The sequence below is a fragment of the Euleptes europaea genome, chromosome 19, assembly GCF_029931775.1.
Source record: "Euleptes europaea isolate rEulEur1 chromosome 19, rEulEur1.hap1, whole genome shotgun sequence".
Taxonomy (NCBI): Eukaryota; Metazoa; Chordata; class Lepidosauria; order Squamata; family Sphaerodactylidae; genus Euleptes; species Euleptes europaea.
In genome coordinates, this window is record NC_079330.1 from 29,127,064 (window position 1) to 29,145,026 (window position 17,963).

Here is a 17,963-nt window from a genome sequence, read left to right on the forward strand (position 1 = left end):
CCCTGACCTCACTTCCTGTGTAGCATCACCAAGGCGGCCCCTACTGCCGCGTCCATGTCTTTCCCGTAAACCACCGGAAAGGGGTATGTCCTTTCCACTTCCTGCCTCAACACTTCGTTCCTGGAGAGGGCGCTGCCACTGGCCAGGATCCGCTTGGCGCCTGCCTCCGCCAGGCGCTGGGAAGGCATCATGGAGTGCAGGTTCTGGACCACGCCCCGGCACAGGGCTCGGGTCACGTGACCCAATGAGAGGTCGGAGGCCGCGATGTCCGTCACAGATCCCCGCTGCTCAGGCATGTGCCTTTCGCCAAAGACGGTCGGGCAAACAGAGAGAGCCGTGTCGGCTCGGGCCAAGGCAGCTTGGATAGTTCGCAGGTAGAGGGCGGAACGTGGGACTTCGAGTCCTGCCGATAAACACACCAAGAAAAGAAATCAATAAAGGGCAGAGCTTCGCAGAAATTTCAAATATTACACATCAAAACACTCATGCCACATCTGCATTGGCCCTACTAACAATATGGGGGGAGCATAACCAAACAGTAACATCTAAAGGATTAATAGTGTTTATGTTAATGGCCGCCCGGAGGGTTATAGCAAGATATTGGAAAACGGCAGAATTCCTAACGTTACGTTCTTGGTATTCTGATTTGAGGCAAATAGCTATGGGAGAAAAATTGACACATCAACTATATCCGTTAATAAAATATGTTTAAAATTTTAAAAAATAAAGGGCAGAGCAAGATCTTGTGGCTGGGGAGATGATGCACTAAATAAACAAGCGGGCTGATTAATCCTTCCCAAGTGTCTGAGCGCCACCACCTCCTCCAGTGCAGAACAGGACGCCCTACAGCAGGGGTGGGTAACCTTTTTTCCTCCAAGGGCCATTTGGATATTTATAACATCATTCGCGGGCCATACAAAATTATCAATTTAGAAATTAGCCGACCAAGCCCCAAGCAGGCAGCTGCCCCAGATGACCCCACCCCCGGCACGGGCAAGCAGGCAGGCATCCAACTGGTGGGAAAGGGTTAATACAATTTCTTGGGTGGTCTTAGCAGCTCCATAACTAACTACTCTTCTGCAAGATGGGAAAAGGTTCCTTTTCTCGGCAAAACAAACTCACATCCGCCTTGAATTGAGGCCATTCCTTTCCGTGGGAGGGGGCGGATTCCAGTCTTAGATCCTTCTGAGCTAGAGATCTGCCAGGACCCACGAAGGGCCAGACCAAATGATTTCGCGGGCCTTATACGGCCTGACGTTCCCCACCCCTGCCCTACAGGGATCAGGCCTAGGATCAGAGGGAAACTTCAGTTAAGAGGACCGGTCTGTCTATCACAGCATCCTGTAGAGACACAGGAGTTAGAAAACAGGCCCCGTCTTTAAGAGGAGGAAGGTAACACCTAGGAAATGGGGCCTGGAAGAAGCCAGCGAGCTGGCTGGTCCAATCATGTTCAGGTTTGAAATCCAAAATGGCTGTCCAGTCACTCATAAGGCCTGGCTGTGAGGTGAGCAGTCCTGTGTCCATGGTGTTCACCTGACCTGCCTCCTGTGAGCCAGCGTGGTGTAGTGGTTAAGAGCAGCAGACTCTAATCTGGAGAACCGGTTTGATTCCCATCTCCTCCACATAAGTAGTGGACTCTAATCTAGTGAACTGGTTTGATTCCCCATTCCTACACATGAAGCCAGCTGGGTGACCTTGGGCTAGTCACAGTTCTCTCCGAGCTAGGGTTGCCAGGTTAGGGTTATTTTTAGGGAGGAGCCTGAGGAGGGCGGGGTTTGGAGGGCGGGGTTTGGAGAGCCAGCAGGTTGCCAGGTGTTAATAAGAATCATAAGACCTGGGAAGATGCACCTGAGTAGCTGAGGAAAGTATAAAGAAGGAAGGATTTTTCTGCATACCTGCCAACTTGACAGTACTTTGGAACTAGACTCAGGTGATCAAAAGGGATGTAAGAGATGGCTGGCTAATTTTGTGAGCTGTTCTTTATCAAACCACATCCACCTAAGTAAGTGATTTTGTTATACAAGTGGCGAAATGCAAGGGCTGAAGAAAGCGCTATTTAATTCCGGAAGAAGCGTTTCCCGCTTTGCATCTTTTCCAGACTGACACAGTTCTTCACCTACTTTTGCATGGTTTTGCTAGCCAACAAATATTTCTTCGAACAGCAAGTTATTCATTTTCAAAAGGAGGACTTACCTGCAGTGATATTGACCTGGAAGGATTTACCTGTTTGATATGGATTTAATACAGTTGTATAGCAGTGTTCTATAGGTTCTCCTGCTGCCTGTCTTGTTTCTGTGTCGTTTTGTATATTTAGATAGTTAGGCTGTTTATAAGATCTCACATTGTTTGGTGTATGACCTCACATTTTGCATAAGGTGCTTAGAAATATTTATGTGTATAAACTCTAAGAACGTTTTTCACTTGGAGCTCTAAGTGCTGTTTTTTTGCCTTTTTACCATAGTCTACAGCACGGATGGAGATTTATAGCAGTACCTGGAGGTTGGCAACCCTATTCCGAGCTCTCTCAGCCTCATCTACCTCACAAGGTGTCTATTGTGGGAAGAGGAAGGGAAGGAGATTGTAAGCCAGTTTGATTCTCTCGGCATATGAAAACCGAGGGGTGGGTGGGGTGAAGAGACTGGTGTTCAGGGAGTCCAGGAAGGGGCGGATGGCTGGGTCCTCTTCTCTCCAGCCAAGAGGCAGTGCAGGTACAGTAACTGTGGGCGGAGGAGGGAGGGGGCAAGAAACTAAATACATGACCTAATAGCATCCAAGCCATTACAGTGCTTAGAACAGTAATAAAGCTGAAAAAGTAATTGAAAATCCTCATTAAGGCTGTCTTTCAAGGCTCGACTAAAAGCCGAGAGAGAGGGGCTGTTCTGCGGTTTATGGGAGATTTAGATGTTTACCTTCAAAAAGCCTTTTTGTTGGGATTCAAACCACAAAAAGATAAAGGGGGGCGGAACCCCAACCAATTAGCCCTAGCGACCCCTTCACTCCTGCAAAGCACTCTGGGGAGGGGATGCTTCCCAGAGGAGAAAGGGATGGGGGGAGAACTTGCAAACCTTGCCTTTGCAAGCGGACCCCTCCCCTTTCCAGGTCTGTGTTTGGAAGTCCAGATCCTGGGAAAGGAAACCATTTTGGCAGAGGAGGAGGGGTGGGAGGCAGTGGGAAACCAACAGCAGGGTTGAAGTCTGCCTCAAAGTCTGCCTCGCCTGGCTTCTCTGGTAAAAAGCATCTCCTGCCCAGAGAGCTCTGGAATAGAGAGAGGACTGTCAGGTCTTCCTCGTATGGAGCTGAAGGTTACGGGCATCTGCCCCTCAGCTGTTGATGGAGCCCAGCCCCTCCGCCGTGCCTCTGCAGACCCTTCAGCAGCAATGACAGCCGGCGTGGTGTAGTGGTTAAAAGTGGTGGTTTGGAGCGGTGGACTCTGATCTGGAGAGCCAGGTTTGATACCCCCACTCCTCCAAATGAGCAGCAGAGGCTAATCTGGTGAACTGCATGTGTTTCCCCATTCCTATGCACGAACCCAGCTGGGTGACCTTGGGCTAGTCACCCTCTCTCAGCCCCACCTACCTCACAGGGTATCTGTTGTGGGGAGGGGGAGGGAAGGTGACTGTAAGCCGGTTTGAGTCTCCCTTAAGTGGTAGAGAAAGTCGGAATATAAAAACCAACTTTTTCTTCTTCTCTCCGCACATGAGAATCCCAAGTCAGCCAAGGAAACTGGCTGGCAATTGATCAAGGGAGAGAAATAAAAGGGAGCACCCGGGGATGCTGGAGGTGGAGTGCGGGTGAGGAAGGGTCCCCGAAGCAAACAGAAGGGCTCTGGCCCGCACCCCCCACACCTCGCTTGCCAGCTCCCTGGGACCTGGCTACTGGTAAAGACAGAGCACTGGACACTGCTCTGATCAGGCAAGGACATTCTTTTGGGACCATCTGAAAGCCTCTCCAGGATCAGAGAACAGCTAGAGCAACCGCCCTATGAGGAGTGGTTAAAACGCTTAGGGCTGTTTTGCTTGGAAAGAAGGCGGTTAAGGGGAGACATGATAGAGGTCTATAAAATTATGCATGGTATGGAGAGAGTGGACAGGGAGAAGCTTTTCTCCCTCTCTCATAATACCAGAACGTGGGGTCATCTGCTGAAGTTGGAGGGTGAAGTATTTCTTCATACAACTCATAGTTAAGTGGTGGAACTCCCTGCCCCAGGATGTGGTGATGGCTGCCAACTTGGAAGGCTTTAAGAGGGGAGTGGACATGTTCATGGAGGAGAGGGGCTATTCATGGCTACTAGTAAAAATGGACACTCGTTATTCTCTCCAGAATCAGAGGAGCACGCCTATTCCATTAGGTGCTGTGGAACACAGGCAGGACAATGCTGCTGCAGTCGTCTTGTTTGGGGGCTTCCTAGAGGCACCTGGTTGGCCACTGTGTGAACAGACTGCTGGACTTGATGGGCCTTCGTCTGATCCAGCATGGCCTTTCTTGTGTTCTTATGTTCTTAAAGTCACTCTAGACATATCCACAACCTCCCACAACCATCCACAATCTCCCGCCCACTCCCGTTATCAACCCTTGGCTCCCCACCCCAATACTTTACCCAACTCAGCCATCCATTCAGCCAACATGTCCACAAATGCTGCCAGGACATTTCCGCCATTCAATGAGGCTGCCACGGCCAGATAGCGATTGCCGAAATATGGAAAGTAGGTCACAGGCGAACGAGGGTCTGGGGACTCCGCCGGCTGGAAGCCAAAGGGTGCCAGGACGGTCAGCTGAGCAGAGGTGCCGATGTTGAGGACTAGGAGTAAGAGGAAGAAAGTGGGGAGAGGGGTGACATAATAATGTCAAAAGACTGGACCGAAGGATCAGAGATTAGTCCCTAAGCAGTGTCCGCCTAGCGCCCCGAATAGCCACAAAACTCTGCCAACCAGAATCCTCTGAGCTGGAGGACTCAATGCATTTTGGATAACCAAGGCGTAACTTGGTTAGAATTCCAGTGTATCTTCAAGGCAGCTGTTAAGTAATAAACTACAGAAGAAGTGACAGCCTTATCTTTACCAGGCAGCAATGAACTTCTGTGACAATTCGATCCAAGATGATTCCAAATAATATCAGAATGGCCCTGCTGGGAGGGAGAGAGAGAGGGAGGGAGGGAGAGGAGGAGAGGGGGAGAGAGGTTGGACTAGATGACCCTGGGGTCCCTTCCAACTCTATGAAACATATCATAATCACATGCTGCATTCAAAGTTGAAGCAGGCAAAAGTAATGTCCAATCAACTCACAAAGCAATGTTCCTGTTCTCCCATGGATGGGAACATTTCGGTTCTCAGGGCCACCAGGAAGAAGCCATTACCATCTTGTGCCCGTACCTGCATCAGTGCTTTTGGGCATGCAGGAGTACACCGAACACTGGCAGTCGCCCAGAGCAGCCCCAACTTGGGCGCCCTTCGGAATCGCGTGCCACACACAGGAAGTCTCCCCTGCAAGGTCTCCAGGGTCAACTATTTCCGGCAGAAAATGGATGGGGAAGTGAGATTCTCCGAGGCTGAAACCAGAGGAAGAGAACAGAGTGGAGGAGTTTGCGCTACAATGAAAGCCATCAGCGATGCGGGATGCCTCCAGGGTGGGTGGGTGGATCTCAGGCTATCAAAGGAGTGCGGAGTACACTGGATCAAACGGCTCGATATTCTGTGCCTCCTGGAGCATACTCAGTCCTCACCAGGCCTTCTTCTGGTGTTTTTAAAGCTTTATCTTTGGGTTAAATTGAAAGGCAGAAACCCGTACCCCAGCCTGAGGTTGGCCTGGATCAGCTACTTTCGTGGTCAGCCCAAGCTGCCCACTTTACAGCAAAGGGATGTGGCAGAGTGATTCATTACAGGGCCCTCATCCCAACAAGGTGTAGAGGAGCATCAGCATGAATAGGGTTGCCAACCTCCAGGTATTAGCTGGAGATCTCCTGCTAGTTCAGCTGATCTCCAGCCCATAGAGATTAGTTCCCCTGGAGAAAATGGCCATTTTGGCAACTGGACTCTATGGCATTGAAGTCCCTCCCCAAACCCCGCCCTCCTCAGGCTCCGCCCCAAAAACCTCCCACCGGTGGTGAAGAGGGACCTGGCAACCCTACGGAAGCGTAATACTCAGGCACTTGCTTGGCATGCAGAAAGTCCCCTGGCATTGGCAGTCCAAAGGATCCCAAGGCAGCAGGCGAGGGGAAAGTATTTTCTCCACCCCAGAGAGCCGCTGACAGTCTGAGCAGATCGCTCTGTCCCAGACAGAGTAAAGGCCTGACTCAGGATAAGGAAATGCCATCAATCTTTCAAGTGAATTTGGACTGTTCAGATCACACCAGACCAACAGCACAGATGAACTAGGTGCGTTACCCCTTCTGGGTTCCAGAAGAAGAAGAGCTGACTTCTATATGCCGACTTTCTCTACCACTTAAGGCAAAATCAAACTGGCTTACAATCACATTCCCTTCCCCTCCCCGCAACAGACACCCTGCTAGGTGGGGCTGAGAGAGCTCTAAGAGAGCTGTGACTAGCCCAAGGTCACCCAGCTGGCTTCGTGTGTAGGAGTGAGGAAAAAAATCCAGATTAGCCTGTGCCGCTCATGTGGAGGAGTGGGGAATCAAACCCAGTTCTCCAGATCAGAGTCCACCGCTCCAAACCATCGCTCTTAACCACTACACCATGGTGGCTCTCAGAGATTAGTTGTTCCAGATGCAAACCACAAGCAGTTAGACCCTGTCACACACACAACAGTTTACTTTGCCACACTGGGTTAGTGATGAAAACACCAAGCGTCAGGCACAAGTTTTCTGCAAACCTTGAGATGGGCTAGAAAGCAACTGTATCTTCCCTGCTGGGTTAGGGAAGGGAATCCTCTCCTCGCGGAGCCCCAGCCCAGGCGGAGGCCTCGGACTCTCGGTTCTCTAAAGAGGAAGCCAGGAGTTTTCAAAACAGCGTTTGTCATAAGGCCGCAAGGCCTGCTTGATTATTGCTTAGATTTACGACACTTGAAATAACTTTTGAGCGACTACAAAGTTGATTATAGACTAATAAATGTTGACGTGGGAATGAGCGAGACTCGTTCTGAACATATGACACATATGTCATATGGCATACCCGCCAGAAGGATCTTCCTGCTTCTTGCTGCGCTTCTGTGGGGAAGGCCCTCTGCTTTGCCAGCAAATCAAATCGAATCAAATTTATTAATATGGTCAACTGACCAATCACATGCCAACACATCAAAATGTCCAGACTCAATAGTTTTGCACTGCAGAATCACAGACCGCCCGTACAAATAAAGGTGTAAGATCAATAAAAACAACCCCTGGTTAAAATTACCACCTTAAAATTTAACTATTGTAAAATATTTCAACGATCATTCTCTAATAAAGTTCTGCGTATTTGCCAGCATGTTGAAACAGACATTTTTTTTTTTGCCATCAAGTCACAGCTGACTTATGGCAACCCCGCAGGGTTTTCAAGGAAAGAAACATTCAGAGGTGGTATGCCATTGCCTGCCTCCGCATTATGACCCTGGTATTCTTTGGAGGTCTCCCATCCAAATACTAGCCAGGGTCAGGGCTGAAAGTGTGTGACTGGCCCAAGGTCACCCAGCAAGTATCCAAGGCAAAGTGGGGATTCGAACCTGGGTTTCCCAGATCCTACTCTGACACCTTAACCACTACACCATGCTGGCTCTCGGCTCTTACTTACATGTCCATATTCCAGTTTTTTCGGGTGGTGTTGAAGTATCCCCAGCTGGCAGCGTTCTGGACAGACATCCGCGGCCGTTCCTGACCACACAGCATGCTGACCACGTAATCCTGGATGGTTCCAGCAACATCGTAACGTGTCAAGAAATCTGGGCTAGCCAAAGGACGACAGGACGATAGTGGAGACTGGTTAGAGCAACGAGAAAGACCTCCGGGTTCTCTGGGCTGCTCTTTTCCAAAAGGGAGAAACCTCTAGGGAGTGGCTTCCTCGGTTCTAAATGTCCCCTTCTCTTAACAGGCATGTGAACAATACATCAGCGATGTTGTAATTTACAGTCCTCCCCTAAGAGTAAGTGGCTGAAAGAGGCAAAACTAGGCTGCTGGCAGACATGGTGGGGGTCTGTGCATATGGGGGGGACTCTCCAAGTAGGCAGAAAAATATAACTTTGTAAATTAACAAAAAGTAAAAAGAACACTGTTCCACCAAAATAACTTACCATGCTCCAAGGGCACGAACGTATTTTCTAAACTTTTTGGCAATCATCTCTAAGTCTCTTACCTTGAAAACCCTAAGGAGTTGCCTAAGTCAGCTGTGACTTGACCAGGCTTCACACACACACACACATACATTATACCTGTCCTTGTTTGGAAAGAGCCGTGAAATTGCAGCCCATTTACAGCAACTCCGTAGGGTTTTCAAGACAAGAGATGTACAGAGGTGGTTTGCCATTGCTTGCTTTTGCCATCCAAATGATGGTCCCCCGTCCAAATACTAACCAGGGTCGACCCTGCTTAGCTTCCAAGATCGGGTTAGCCTGGGCCATCCAGGTCAGGGATTAAGCCTACCTAAACACCTTAAGATGAAGTTGAGCTCCCGGCCTTTGCCTGCAAAGAAGCGCCAAAGAATGAGAGACAAAAAAACAAGATGGAGAAGGTGCCCTCCAAAGCAAGGCAGTTCCTACCTGTTCCGCAGGTACCAGTAGATTGTGGCACAGCCAAATCCTGTCGCCACACTAAGGTGTGACTGTGGTGGCGGCAGCAAGGAGAGGAAGATGCTACTGCAGCGACCGTCTTGCCATGTGATCAGGTGACTGACTTCCTCCGGCTCAAATCGTTGCCCAGTTCCACTGCCAGTCCATTTGCAACCTGCAGCGGCCAAGGGGTCAGAAAGAACAACACACATGGGGGAGAAATAACACACTGGTACAACTCCCCAGAGGCTCCAGAGGGCACCAAGCTGACTTAGAAGAAGAAGGGTTGGATTTTATATGCCAACTTTCTCTACCACTTAAGGAAGAATCAAACCGGCTTACAATCACCTTCCCTTCCCCTCCCCACAACAGACACCCTGTGAGGTAGGTGGGGCTGAGAGAGTGTGACTAGCCCAAGGTCACCCAGCTGGCTTCATGTGTAGGAGTGGGGAAACCAACCCAGTTCACCAGATTAGAGTCCGCCACTCATGTGGAGGAGTGGGGAGTCAAACCTGGTTCTGCAGAGTCCACCACTCTTAACCACTATGCCACACTGACAGACACAAGAATCTCTTCAGTTCTTGTAGGTTATCCGGGCTGTGTGACCGTGGTCTTGGTATTTTCTTTCCTGACATTTCGCCAGCACCTATGGCAGGCATCTTCAGAGGAGTAACACTGAAGGACAGTGTCTCGAGAGAACTGATGAACTCTGACCGTGAAAGCCTTTGACAATATTTTTAACAAGAATCTCTGTTTCTTTAAGAAAGTTTGCAGCTTTCCAGCCCCCGCAGTGAGCAGAGCCACGCCAGATGTTCCTGCCCAGATGTTGTCTCACCAAACTTCCTTTCCGCTGATCTTCCAGCACTGAAACCATTTAAGCTACTTGATGAGAAATAGCAATATATACCCCCAGCAACTATCCTGTGTACTGACAGGGTTGCTGGGTCCCTCTTTGCCACTGGTGAGAGGTTTTTTGTTTGGGGGTTTTTGATCTCCATCTGAAGGCACTGAGCCCTTTGACAAAGGCCGGGCTTGTAAAATGCAAATAAAGGAGATAAATCACGAAAAGTAAGTTTCTGCCTCATTTCCTCCTCCCTCTTCTGAAGCGGTCTCCCAGCCACATTTTTCATCCCATTAATCTCCCTAGCGGTAAAATGGCCTCTTTGAAGCAACATTAATAGCAAGCCCTTAAAAGGATAAAAGGCCATCACAACAAAAAGAGAATCATTTGCAGCAAAGAGAGTGCAGCTTGGCTTAATCCACTCAGAAAAACAGACAGCCACTTTGTGGGTGGGGGGGGGCCTCACCCAGAGGCCAAACACCTTAAAAGAGAGTGAGATTTTGGAAATGTAAAAATAATAATAAGAAGCACCTCCTTTTAAGAATTTACTCTCATGGGACAAGTGGCAACCCTTTTATGACAAATTCGGATAGAGAAACAATTTGTAGTTAAATTAATATTATGTTTTGTGGTACAATATAGAATTTTTAATAAAATGAATTAGCTATACTGAATGAATAAGATACTCAATGGTTGATAATGAAATTTAATGTAGTCTGATTATAATATGCAATACAGTACTATAAAATTCTGTAATAGAAGATAAGAAAAAATATAGAGATTAACATTTTACATAAATAGAAATTGTGGGGGTTATTATGAATATTGACTTTAGAAGAATTGTAATGAACATTTTAATTTTAATTTAGAAGTATAATGTGCTAATGCGTCAAGTACCAGATGTGGTGGATTGTCACAAGAATATATGTTTATTTTTACTTTTCCCTCCCTACCCCTCCTGTTTTATTTTTACCCTAAAAATCTAATTAAAAAAAATAATTTACTCTCATGACTTTTTTGTTGCTGCTGTCATTTGAAGGGTTTGTTTGTTTTTGATCTAACCTCACAAGAGAGCTGGAAATGACAGATTTATGGATCGAATACTCATCGTAAATTGTTTCAGCATTCAAACAATCCCACCACAGAGTATTGGGCATCTCAGAAGGATCCGCTCAGATAGGAAACAACCAATCCTTTCAGGGAAATGGTTTTATGACTTGCAATGACAGTGTCATGGGGCAGCCTGCTGAGGCTTCCTCGGACAAAGAGGACCTTGAAGCAGCAGGCAGTGGAAGAGAGGAACAGTGGCAGGCTGAGGAGGCACGAACGGATGAATGTCCCCAGCGCCTACAACCACCCAGGGCAGGGGACTCACCTGTGTACCACAGCAGCCCTCCACAGCCACTGGAGCGGTGGCACCAAAGGTGCAGAACATTCCTCTTGAGAGTAGAAGGAGTGCTGGGTTACAAGCACTACTAAGAGCACTGCCGGCTGACAGCGATGAGAATAATGAGCTCCCTCCAGCAGAGAGTGCTGAGTCAGGCTTATTTAAGCAGATGCTTGCATCCAGGCTGACATGGGAACAACTCCTTACTGCTACCATGTTCTCTTGGTCCTCTGATCATTCCTGAGACTCTTGTGGCCTTGACATTGGAACCAACTTTGGCTTGGCATTTGGACTTTGCTTTTGATACTGACACTTTGGATCCAGACCTAAAACAGCCCAATATTGACCCTCAGACTGCTTTCCTACTATGCTACTTGCTTCAGGCCCTCAGGTCTGCTGGTATGCAGGACAGACAGCTTCCTCCAGCCTCGCACTCTTCATGCAGTTGAATGACAGAAGCTGCCCTACAACGGAATCAGACCACTGGTCCCACTGAGCTCAGTATTGCCTGCTCTAATGAGAAGTGGTTCTCCAGGATCTCAGACATCAAAGAGTATTGTTTTACACTACTTCGTTTTACTGGGGACTGAACTTGGGACCTCAGAGGTCTATGTTCCATCACAGAGCTATGAGTCCTGCCCAGATCATGAATTTGCCTTATACAGCATCATATCCCTGGTTCATCTCTCTGCTCTGAAGATCTTGGGCAGCAAAAGTTCTTTTCCTGTCCTGCTACCTGAGGCCCTTTGTAAATTAATCAAAAGGGAAAATAAAAGGCTTAGTTAGGCACATGCTCCAGGAGGCAGGCAGATTGTGGGGTGCAGCTGAAAGTCAGTTAAAAGGGGGCAGGAGAAACTGTCAAGCCCTTAAAAACTTAGGAGAATCCTGGAAGGGAAGATTCTGCGGGCAGAGGTAGGGTAAAACTGTCCCGTCCCCCATGATTCCTTGCAGACTTTTCCAGATCCCCCTCCCCCTGGCAATTCCTCATGGGGCTTCAATTTCCTATTGAAAGTGTGGTATAGTAGTTAAGAGTGGTGGATTAGAGTAGTGGATTCTAATCCGGAGAACCAGGTTTGACTCCCCACTCCTCCACATGAGCAGCAGAGGCTAACCTGGTGAACTGGGTTGGTTTCCCCACTCCTACACATGAAGCCAGCTGGGTGGCCTTGGGCTAGTCACATCTCTCTTAGAGCTCTCTCAGCCCCCCCCCACCTCACAGAATGGGGAAGGGGAAGGGAAGGTGATTGTAAGCTGGTTTGATTCTTCCTTAAGTAATAGATAAAGTCGGCATATAAAAACCAACTCTTCTTCTATTATTATGAATGTTTGAATTTTTAAATTCCTTGCCACTCACAAAGAAGGGGCGAGGGATCCAAGCTAAAAACAAGCTTTTTGACCAAGAAAGCTTACCTCGGCCAGCTTTCCAAAACACGATCCCATGCATCTGTCCAGAGATTCCAATGCGGCGAACTCCCTGCAGGAGTTGCCGAGGGAGGGCTATGAGGCATTCATCCAAGGCAGCTACAATTTTCTGAATGTCTTGTTCATCCCCCTGCAAGAGCAAAAGTTAAGAAACGCAGACGAAATGCACGGGCGCACGCATTGCCGTTAAGGTACTACGGCTGCAATCCTAAGGACTCAAGCCCCACTGAATAATATAGGACTTATTTCTAAGTAGTTCTGCTTAGGATTGCTCCCTCTGTATGACACATCCTGCTATTTTGCACCTAGGAGAGGTTCACTTAACTTGGCAATAACAGACTAAAACTCCAGGAGGAGAAGCTGTGTTAATTTGTTGCAGCAAAACCAAACTGGAGTCTTGCAAACCTTAAAGATGAACCAAGTATTACTCTAGTGTAAATTTTCATGGACAGGAGCATCTGAAGAAACAGGCTCCAGTCCACAAAAGCTGATGCTGGAATGAAATGTGCCTTTAAGGTGCCAAAAGACTCCTATTTATTTGGGGTGCTTTGTTTTTCTGGTGTACCTGCAAGCGAGAGACTATATTTGCTTTTACAATCACTGAGGGCAAGCTATTGCAGAATAAATAAAACAGACTGTGCCTTCCTAAGCAGAATGCTTAGGAAGAACGCTTGCACTGAATAGAGTAAACCCCCATGGCAGGGTTGGTAGGTCCCTCTTTGCTACCAGCAGGAGGTTTTTGGGGTGGAGCCTCAGGAAGGTGGGGGACTTCGATGCCATAGAGTCCAATTGCCAAAGTGGCCATTTTCTCTAGGTGAACTGATCTCTATTGGCTGAAGATCAGTTGTAATAATCAAACCCAGTTCTCCGGATTAAAGTCTACCACTCTTAACCACAACACCATGCTGGCTCTCATGTGGTAGATGTAACATGTAATCATGTGGTAGATGTAACATGTAGTTTGGCTTTCAGGGTTTCAGAAATGTGCAGCAGGGAGAGCCTGGGAAGAAAATCTTAGTGCATGGGCAGCTGAACCTTACTCAGAAGTAAACACACTGAGTTGGACTTACTGCCACATATATGTGCACAGGATTGCAATCTTGGCAATATAAGTGTGTCCTTGTTTTTACCTGGGACAAACTGAACAATTAGTGCTAAATACACAGGCCTGGCTCAGGCATACGGAAGCATGAAGGGTTACAATATAGAGGTGGAGGAGTTCACATGGCATCCCCTCTGGCTGCAGGTGGTGGATTCTAGCTCTTGAACATTCCTTTGCATTACAAACTCCCTGCAAACAGAAAACCAACAGGGCAGGGGAAAAGGATGCCCCTTTTCTTTACTTGCTGGGCTAGTTCTCTGTTTGCAGAGAGCTTTGAACAGAAGGGAACATCTACAAAAGGCGACCCGACACAGGGCAGCCCAGCCTCTGTTCTCTCTTTCCCCTGCATACATTCAGTGTGTATCAGGAACCTGAGAAATAGGGTCCACCACCTCTTGGCCTCGGCCGGCTCACCTGCAGCTAGGGTTTCCTGGTCCCCCCTGGCAACCGGCAGGGGATTGGGGTGGGGGGTAGGATTGCCAGATCCCGGGTGAGAAACTTCTGGAGGCTTGGGGATGGAGCTTGGGGAGGACCGGGACCTCAGTGGGGTACAATGCCACTGAGTCCATTCTCCAAAGCATCCATTTTCTCCAGGGGGACTGATCTTTGCATTCTGGGGAGGGTCTGTAATTCCAGGGGGTCCCCAGGTCCCACCTGGAGGCTGGCATCCCTACCTGCAGCTAGGGTTGCCAGGTCTGGGTTGGGAAATACCTGGAGATTTTGGGGGCGGAGACTGAGGAGGGCAGGGTTTGGTGAGGGAAGGGGCTTCAATGTGATATAATGCCATAAAGTCCACCCTCCAAAGCAGCCATTTTTTCCAGGTGAACTGATCTCTGTCGCCTGGAGATCACTTGTAATAGCGGGAGATCTCTCCAGCCATCACCTGGAGGTTAGGCAAACCAGAAACAGCACGCAAGAACAATATGATATAAATATATTAAAGTGAAAAGGTGAAATAAGCAAAAATACAAACAAAATGCACAAATATATAACAATCGTCAGAAACTGATATAACAAGTTCAAAGGTAAGTATTCAGATCACAGATCTTGAAAATGCTCGTTCTATATAATCTTGTATTTCTCTTTTGCAGGAAGAAGTAGACAGAAGGCTTGGGAACAAACATCAAGAATTAATCCATAGCTTCATTGATAGGACGTGTTGTCTAGATCATGTGACCACGTTTCGCTATGGGTTTCATCAGCTATGCAATCAAAAAAAGAGGAAATAGAATGCACCTGTGTGTGTGTGTGTGTAAAGTGCCGTCAAGTCGCAGCCGACGGTTTTCATGGCAAGAGTCTAACAGAGGTGGTTTGCCAGTGCCTTCCTCTGCACAGCAACCCTGGACTTCCTTGGTGGTCTCCCATCCAAATACTAAGCAGGGCTGACCCTGCTTAGCTTCTGAGATCTGACGAGATCAGGCTAGCCTGGGCCATCCAAATCAGGGTAGAATGCACCTAATAGGTATCATTTCATAACGGACCTGGTGTCAGACTCTATGACTCCATTGCATCTCAGGAATTATCAACTTCACTCCAGACGTTTGCAGAGAGTTTAAAAGGCTTTATTCCCAAAAGTAACGAGTACAGAAGTCTAAAAGAACTTAAGGTTAGAATGATACAATACATGTGGACGTCAGTTTTATAGGATGCACCCACTAGAATGTTTACACGTAAACACTTTGAAATGCAAAACATCAGAGATCTCTCCACATCAAGAGAGAGCGGATTCCGGTGAATTCACACCTTGAGATCAGAGCAGAAGTTACAATAGGGAAGTTACTTTGAAATGGGGGTTCAAGGGGTCTCTAGGTATCGCACCTCTCTCCTGAGCTGAAGAGACTTTCCCACGGGAAGAAAAGGTGGAGGAGAAATCATTGAGCTTGCTACCCGGGGCTTGACTGCATGCCCTCGCGGACACCTGGTTCCTCACAAGGATCTCAAAGACAGGATCATCCTGTCTTTGTCTAGACCAGTGGTTCCCAACCTTTTTTTGACCAGGGACCACTAGGACTTTTTTGTTCGGTGCAGGGACCCCAAGGTTCAAAATAAAAATTCAGGGAATTTGAAAATAAACTTTAATCATAACTGTTAGTGAAACATTAAACTTAGAATAATATTTGAACATATATTTTTATAATAGAGAACTTTTAATTTAAAATATTAATTTATTATGGGTTTATAACTTTGTTTCGCTGACCTTAATTTAGTTCTCACGGACCCCTGGGGGTCCACGGACCCCTGGTTGGGAACCAGTGGTCTAGACAATTTGAATTGTCTAGGCTGGGAATTTTTTGGTGTATATATGTGTGCATTTTGTGGTGTGCATTTTTGCTTATTTCACCTTTTCACTTTAATATATTTCTATCCTATTGTTCTTGCGGGCTGTTTCTGGTTTGCCTTACCTACTATACAGCACGGGGCCTTTCCTTTTTTTCCCCCAGGATCACCTGTAGGCTGGCAGCCCTACCTGCAGCCCGGCAGCCTGGCTCTCCACCTGCGCCCGGGTCTCTCTGCTGCAGCTCTCGACCACCACGGGCCCTCGGCCTGCGTCCTCCACCACGGCCACTTTCACAGATGAAGTGCCCAGGTCTATTCCCAACGCGCAGGCGCGCCCAGGACCCGGAGGCACGGCAGGGCTTGCACCCCCGTCCACCTGAGCAGGGGTTTGCATTGCCCGCAATGGCAGGAACCCAGAGGTGGCCAGCAGCGTGGGCTCTCGAGGCCCCAACACACCCGCTGGCAACGAGGGCAAGAGTCGGTTCACCCCGTTGGCCGGGTCAAGTTCATCTCGTCGGCTTTGAGGAGCATCCAGGTGAGGCTTCTGGCCGAGGCCAAAGCTGTTGCACCCGAAAACTGCACTTGAGACGTTCACACAGCGCGGAGGACTCGCAACCGCCCTGCAAAAGCCAACGGTGGACCCTGACACGTGGGACGCACGACACACTCAAGATGGCGGGCTCACGCGGCGGCCACGTCAGGCGTGGCGTCGCCCCTCCTCGCCACCTCCGCGTTTCAAATAGTTTAAAACTGCCTTGAATTTTGTTTTGTTTTTTAATCTAAAAGCCTGGTCCCGTTGGGAACCACGCGAGGGAAACGGCTTTGGGCGAGCGAGGGAGGGCCTAGGAGGCCACGTCCCGTCACTACCGCCACACCCAAGATGGCTGCTACGGCGAGCGAGAGGGAGGCGGGAGGCCTGGCGGCGGCTCGTTCCACGGGGCGGTCTCCAGGGTGACGACGCGGAGGCTGTCGGGTGGCAGAGATCGCGGGGCGGGCGAGGAGCGAGGCGCTGCCGGCGGCCCTCCCGGGTGAGTCTCGGCCCCCTCGAAGGGGCTTCGCGCGGCCGGAGACCGTGACGCAGGCGGACTCCAGTTCCCAGTGTCCTTTGCGACGCTCGGCCGTTGGCCTCGAGCGCGGCCGTGCCGCGATGCGCGGCGGGACTCGTAGTCCCGAAAGGGGGTCCAACGCCTCGGGGATTGGTCCTCGGTCTGAAACGACCGTGCCTCCCTGTCCTTGCAGGTGGCGTGTTTTCTTGCTCCGAGTGGGAGCCCCGGTTTCCCTCCTCCGCCCTATCCTCACAACAGCCCTGCGAGGTAGGCTAGGCAGGGAGAGGGTGGCCCCAACCCGGACCGGCGGGTGTGAAGCTGATTTTCTCCAGGGATCCAGACCCGCTCGCCTATCCGGCGCCCCCAGGAGCACCCCGTTCCCGCAATCTAGCCTGTGCACTAACTTTGGGCTGTGGCTTCCAACTACCTCCTGCAATAAAACAGCCCCCCACCCCCAAGTTTGTTGGGCCTCGGTGCAAGAGGACGTTCCCATTGGGTCGCCGGGTTAGTCTGTCTGCAGGAGTAGAAAAGGGCAAGAGGCCAGTAGCACCTTCAAGAATAACAAAAAAATATTTTCTGGTAGGGTATGAATAAAAATTTATATATATGAAAAAATATTTTCTGGTAGGGTATGAATAAAAATTTATATATATGAAAAATATTTTCTGGTAGGGTATGAATAAAAATTTATATATATGAAAAAAATATTTTCTGGTAGGGTATGAATAAAAATTTATATATATGAAAAATATTTTCTGGTAGGGTATGAATAAAAATTTATATATATGAAAAAAATATTTTCTGGTAGGGTATGAATAAAAATTTATACATATATAAAAAAGAATATTTTCTGGTAGGGTATGAATAAAAATTTATATTTATATTTTCTGGCAGGGTAGGAGCTTTCGTGAGCTGTGGCTACCAGAAAATATTCTTGTTAGTCTTTAAGGTGCTGCTGGACTCTTGCCCTTTTCTACTACTGGTATCCAAAGAAGTGACCTGTGGATCACGAAAGCTCCTACCCTGCCAGAAAATATTCTTGTTAGTCCTTAAGTTGCTACTGGACTCTTGTGGCTGTGGCTCATGAAAGCTCCTACCCTGCCAGAAAATATTCTTCTTAGTCTTTAAGGTGCTACTGGACTCTTGCCCTTTTCTACTACTGGTATCCGAAGAAGTGACCTGTGGCTCACGAAAGCT

General features: G+C 48.5%; 1 protein-coding gene across 1 annotated transcript; it reads right to left on the minus strand.

Moving 5' to 3' along the window:
* SHPK (sedoheptulokinase) lies at positions 1 to 16,114 on the minus strand. The gene is made up of 7 exons (XM_056865356.1): positions 15,911 to 16,114; positions 12,330 to 12,471; positions 8,683 to 8,866; positions 7,722 to 7,874; positions 5,370 to 5,545; positions 4,598 to 4,798; positions 1 to 403 (listed from the first exon to the last, which is right to left on the minus strand). Exons 1-7 carry the CDS (start codon positions 16,112 to 16,114, stop codon positions 9 to 11), a joined length of 1,455 nt encoding a protein of 484 aa, XP_056721334.1. The 3' UTR covers positions 1 to 8.
* Positions 16,115 to 17,963: the final 1,849 nt, after the last annotated feature.

Excerpts from the sequence above, each read along its gene's own strand:
- SHPK (XM_056865356.1), bottom strand. The coding sequence starts at position 16,114 with ATGCAAACCCCTGCTCAGGTGGACGGGGGTGCAAGCCCTGCCGTGCCT. Across the intron at positions 7,875-8,682 it reads TACTGGTACCTGCGGAACAG|CCCAGATTTCTTGACACGTT; the intron begins GTAGGAACTGCC and ends TCCTTTGGCTAG. Across the intron at positions 404-4,597 it reads TGAATGGATGGCTGAGTTGG|GACTCGAAGTCCCACGTTCC; the intron begins GTAAAGTATTGG and ends GTTTATCGGCAG.